At 37.2% G+C, this 6,097-nt stretch overlaps 1 protein-coding gene across 1 annotated transcript in view; it reads left to right on the top strand.

Moving 5' to 3' along the window:
- LOC101863199 overlaps positions 1-4,090 on the top strand; it is a gene marked incomplete at its 5' end in the record, with an annotated part of 7,356 nt that extends 3,266 nt beyond the window's left edge. The window contains 1 exon segment of the mRNA XM_013085219.2: positions 47-4,090. Coding sequence (XP_012940673.1) covers positions 47-246 — 200 coding nt within the window.
- Positions 4,091-6,097: the final 2,007 nt, after the last annotated feature.

Genomic DNA, 6,097 nt, shown 5'->3' with positions numbered 1-6,097 from the left:
ACACACACACACACACACACACACAAAACCACACACACACACACAGTCTTACTGGTGGCCATCGCCGTGTCTGTGTTCGGGGCCAAAGGTCACCTGGACTATGACATTGACGTCATCGCAGACGACAACGACCTCCGCACTGCCATCTTCGGCTGGAGTTTCTGGGTGGCGGTGGGTGCCGGTGGGATGGCCCTCGTCTCTTCCATCCTCTACTTCTGTGTGGGCAGGAATGATGAGTACATCTGATTCTGGGTGGGCCAAAATGTTTTGTTTTTTTTAATGACTGTTTTGACAATGATTGGTTGAAATTTCCAAAAGTGACTCATTTTGATGAAGTTTGGTGAAATCTGTGTTGATGGCACCTCTGGGTGGGGTTGTTGTTTTTTTTTTTTGGTTTTTTTTTTGGGGGGGGGGTCATAATTCTTCTGATATGGACCTTGAAAATTAATCAACTTGATTAGTGGAAGTTTTTACAAGTTAGACTGTAGAAATGATATATTATGACTGTGTGTTTTATTCCGATTAGTGGAAGCACTAATAAGCTACATGTAGTTAAGAAAATGAATGTTTTCATTGTATGTTTGATTTGATTGGTTAAGAAAATATCTTCTCAATTGTGGATCCTCACAAGTTGACTTATTTGACAGTTTGAAATTCTGATGTGTAAGGAGGCAGAAATGGGTTGAAAAGGCCTTAAAATGAAACTTTTCAGACATCTTTCTACAGGGGTGTTGTATCCGTCTCTGCCCCATAGGACTGAACATGCAGGGTCTACACAGTCCGCCTCCTCACATATTTAAATTAGGTCAAGGGGGCCTTCGTCATCCTTTGTAAAGAGTCAGTAGCTAGTTTCAGAAACAAATATCATATTGTTTCCTTCATGTGTCAAACGTTTATGCTGTCAAAACGATTTTTTGAGAAATACTGAAAGTTTCAAGGAGATCTTCGCACTAGAAGTATTCTAAAATGTGAAGAATACAACCACAAGGGTACAAAATGACCCCAGGGCGTACGGATTTTAAAAAGGTAGAAAACTTTTGAACAAGTCCTAAGGCCAGTAGAAATTAAATGAAATTGTTTTTTGTTTTGGAGGAGGGTGAATTGTTGTTGTTTTTTTTTTGTGTTTTTTTTTGTTATTCATAATCATGTCATAAAAATAACTTGTGTTTAGTTTCAAAACTGTTGTTTATTTATGATCATGTCACTTGCCACTGAACAAATCAGATTGGTGGATGCTAATGTCAAGTTTGTGATGACAAGTGTGCCAACTGCTATAATAAAAATCAAATCCCCCTTTCTTTCATTTTCACATTTTCCACAATTAAATGACTCCTTGTTCTGCCCAATTTCTTTCTTTCTTTCTTTCTTTCTTTCTTTCTTCCTTTCTTTCTTTCTTTCTTTCTTTCTTTCTTTCTTTCTTTCTTTCTTTCTTTCTTTTCTTTTTCTTTCTTTCATGTCTGTGAGAACATTGGCTCTGTCAGTGAACATTTTGTGACAGTTTATCTACGCACCACCAGGACAAGAAATATATTTGTGTCTTACAATACATCAGCAGCTTCCCATACGATATACAGCTATATTGTGTACAATTCTAGTCGTTTTGCTTCCACAAGGTGTACACGTTTTTTTTGTTGTTTTTTTGTTTTTTTTTGGGGGGGGGGGGGTTCTTGCTTGTTTTCTTGGTTTGTTCTGGGGTTTTCGTTTGTCAGTTGAGTTAGGGAACTAAGCATAATTATTATCATTATTATTATTATTGTATTATTTTTTTTCTATCATTTGGGAATAGTTTTGACTTAATGGAAAATTTGTTTACCAAAATTCCTCATTATAAAACAAAAAGGTGGTGAAATGCTTTGAAGGGAACGATCGCTATTTCTGTTGCTTATTTTCAGTTCACGAATATAAAAGCGTCATGAATTTTTATTATTTTAAAAATTCATTTTGTGTACATTTTTTTTCTTGTGTGATGTCCATAATGCAATAAGTAAGGGGGTTATTTTTTTGTTTTGTTGTTTTTGTGTACATTCTTCTTTCATTCCAAATAAATAGTATCAGTTCTTGTCTTCCAGCCTGGTACTGGAGACTGATTCTTCCCTGTAGAATGGAACTGTTCTGAGTATGTTACAGATTAGTTGATTATAGTTTTGGATTTATGGATTTCACTTACAGATGTACGTGATGGGAAAGTCTTGTGAACCCTTCTGGAGGTATGTCATTGGTGGTCTGGCGGTTAGGCTGTTGGGCTCGCTACTGAAAGGTTGTGGGTTCAAACTGTGTAAGGTGTCTGACTGTGACATTGTGCCCTTGGGGAAAAATTTACACCAATATTTTTCACTTCACCCAGGTGGGAATTGGTATCTGGCTACAGACGACAAAAGATCTTGTCAGTTTGTTAGTGTTTGAGTACTTTATTGGCCTCTCACACAGTTTACATCTTAGAAGACCGGGAATGTTTCTGAGTGTTCTTGTGTCTGTTGTAGAGCATGGTTATGTACTTTATAGATGCAATTATTGTTATGATATTCATGTTTTGGAAACTTTGTGTAAGTTGTTTTTTTAAGAAGTTAAAAAAAAATTCCTGATTGAAGTGCATCTTTCCCAGCACTTTGTGTGCTGGTAATATTGAACATTCACGTTTTTAAGGGGACAAACTATTTTGCCGTTTTAAAAGAGCAAACTGTTTTTGCTATTTCAAGGAAGTGAACTCTTTTCACTGGGCAACTGATGTCTGTCTAGGAGTCATTTAAATGTTTGTGTTCTGCCTCAGACATGCTTTCTGAAGGAGGAACCCAAGTTGCAACAAATGTCATGTCCATGAGCTTACCTTTACCCAAACCCAAACATTATCACTGGTGTCTGTGGTGCCATGGTAAGATGCTTGGTAGTCGTTCACGGGAGATATGAGGTTGATTCCCATGTGGGGAAGTTTTTCTTACTTGGTTATCGTGGGTGGTTGTCTATCGTCCTTATCTCCCTTCCCTTTTTTTGTTTGTTACTCCTTTGTAACACCTCTAAGTCTCCCTGTCAGCCTCATTTGGCCCTGACAGGGCAGGGTGGAAGCTGCCAGCCACCTAGATGGTCTAACAATATGTTCATTTACAATTACAATTTTCTTTTCAAACAATCTCTTTGTTGTTTGTTATACTAAAAGCATTACCCTCTGTAGCAGCTTCCAGATAGCATTGGTTTGTTGAGCTATTGTTATGGCTTTCTCGTGTCATCTTTTGGAAAAAATCTTGATCTTTGTTTGATATTTTCTCATCTGTGTCGAATGTACCTCTGTAAGAACTAAGCTTAGTTGTTTTGTTTAAAATGAAGATTCTTATGTTGTTGGGTTGTTGTTTTTTTGTTTTATAGATTTGAGTGGAGTGAGTAGGCTTCTGTGTGTTTATGTTTTTTCCGGACTTTTGACTCAAGTAAATGTCTTTTCTCAGAACCACGTCCCAGTTTTGATTATGAAGCAAAAAGAATCAAGTCTCTAAATGCCTCAGCCTTTTTAACTTAAGATTTATTGGGGGGGTTGTTGTTTTTATCCTGTTAATTGGCTTAGCAAACATTTGTCAAATGTTAAGAATTTTAAACTTAAAACATTTGTCAAATTTTAATGAACAGTTCGAAAGAAATTTTTTAAAAACTTTTAGGGGACAGAATTTTTGTGAAAATTATCTTGAGTCTGCCTTGTGGAACTTTTTGTACTACTTAATTTTTATGGTACTCTGAGATGGATATATTCTTTTGAAAGATATTTTTATATGTATTTTAAAGATTTACTTCAGAAAATAAGTATGGAAGGAAAACTTTGTTGTCGTTTTTGCTGTATTCTTATCTTACGAAGTGGAAGAGTTGCATGGGTTTATTTTGGTTTGGCTTTTGTGTCTCATTGTGTGTGTGTAAAACTGATGTATATTTTTACATTTTTTGCCAGACCAAAACAGCTGTTGCCGTGTTGGTGGTACAGAGTATGAGCAAGTGTCAATGTTCTGTGTGGTGTGTGTTTGTGAAGGGGTGTGTGTGTGTGAGGGGGTGTGTGTTTGTGTGTGTGTGTATGTGTGTCAGTGAGAGGAACAGCACTGAGAGAGGAAGAGACAGAGAGATTGAATGAAGAGATGGAGAAAGGGAAAGAAAGAGAGACTGAAAGAAGAGTGTGTGTGAGAGAGAGAGATATAGAAGGAAAGAGAGAGAGACATAAAGAAAAGATGAAAACAAGAGAAAGAGAGAAAGAAAAAAGAACTGCAGAAGCGAAGAGATATTTTAAAAAAACGAGATGAAGACAAGAGTGCGAGAGAGAAAGAGAAAAGAAATTATGGAGAAAGAAAGAGAGGCTGAAAGGATAGAGAAGAAATGAAGACAGAGAAAGAAGGAGGTTGACAGATAGAGCTCCTGCACAAGCAGAAAGGACGGAAGCGAGGGAGAGGAGTACAGTTAATAGAGGGAAGGTAGCTGGCCAGAGAATAAGGAAGGGGGGAGGTCTTGAATGTGTTCAGCTCTACCTGACGACTTTTGGTACCTGTGTGTGTGTGAGTGAGTGTTTGTGTGTATGTGTGAGAGTCCATATGTACCTTTGGCTGCAGGCTTGCATGCCTGGTGTATGTGTACATGCAGGTAAAAGTGAATTTCGACTCCTCTTAGGATAAAAACTTATTTTGTGCATTTCCTCATACTACATAGTGACCTCAACGTTATGCCCCAAACGAGAGTTGAGGCCTTGAATGTGCTTAGTAGGTCAACTGAGTTCTGAATGGGGGGGGGGGCTAAAATTATTTTTTTTGTCTACAACTATTGAGAATCCTGTCAGAATGTGTGGTTTGTGGGTGATTTTGTTCACCCATCTCGAGTGTGTGGAATTAACTGTTATGTCATATCACTGCTTATAGATAAATAGTCATATTATGAATATTCTGTACATAAACATTTTTAACCTTTATGAGAAGTTTACCACAAATTTTCACCGGGAAATTGTTTAATACAGGAATGTATTTTATGTTCACAGATTTGTAAAGGCAAAATCAAGAGATACGTTCTAAATGATCAAGATATTGCTCTAGTTTCTTGTTTTTAAAAAAATCAGAAATATTGAAGCAGGTGTTTTTTTTTCCTAACTTTTTTAAAGGTTAACTCCTGATTTTATTTTCACATAATTTATTTTGTTTTAAATCTGATTTTTTCTATGTGTGGCATATTGATCAAATTATCGGAGAGAAAAGAACATTGATTGATGTCTGTGGTGTAATTGTTAGGTGGTTAGTTTCTTTGTCTTCCTGGCAAAAGATGTGAGTTTGGTTCCCCTGAGAGGGAGGTATGCTTGGATGCTGTGTGCCACACGGCCACTGTTGGTTTAGTCAAGCCGTTTTGGAGCAGCCTGCCTCCTTAATGACCTGAATCTTGTCAATCATGTTCTTGCTCTGAACAGAAAAGAGAACTTTTCCTCGTAGTTGTAACCATAGGTTTTGATTTTCGTAATTTAAAAAGAGAAGAGAAAGATGTGTTGTTCCTTGGGATTTCATGTATTTTGTAATTGGTAGACTGTTCAGAAAAAGAAATGCACAAATTTTTCATAATTTTTGTTTTATTTATTTATGTTGTGTCCCTCACAGCCCGGACTGGCCCTGACAAACAGAGTCGAAACAGTCCAACAGTCCGCCCCTTGGATGATCTAAATTGAGTGAATACACCGTAAAACTGTAGAAATGGGCACAGTTACAAATGCATGTTTTAGGCTTCAGTCGAAGAAACCAATGTAAGAAGTGCTGATATTAATTTTTTTTGCCTTTTCACCTGTAGTTTGTTGGGGGGGGGGGGCACTAGGGGTCTTTGGTATTTACTAAGAATGAAATATTTTCTAATTGATGAATCATGCTTTTCTTTTTGTGAACTCCATTGATGTGAATGTAGTTCTTGAAATATTGTACCATCATAATAGGGTCTGGGAATGACACATATAGAACCACCAGCATAGCCAGAGGTTTTGTAGAGGACAGGTCGCCAAAATGTCCAGCATCTGTTTTATGGCGTTTTATGTTCTTATGGCGCATTCATCTTTTTGGAAGAAAAAAAGATATAAATATTTCCAGGTAAAAGTCTACTTTAGGCGCCCCCC

Source organism: Aplysia californica, unplaced genomic scaffold (genome assembly GCF_000002075.1).
Source record: "Aplysia californica isolate F4 #8 unplaced genomic scaffold, AplCal3.0 scaffold00357, whole genome shotgun sequence".
Taxonomy (NCBI): Eukaryota; Metazoa; Mollusca; class Gastropoda; order Aplysiida; family Aplysiidae; genus Aplysia; species Aplysia californica.
The sequence above is the reverse complement of the archived record's forward strand: the minus strand, read 5'-3'. Positions and strand labels throughout refer to the sequence as shown.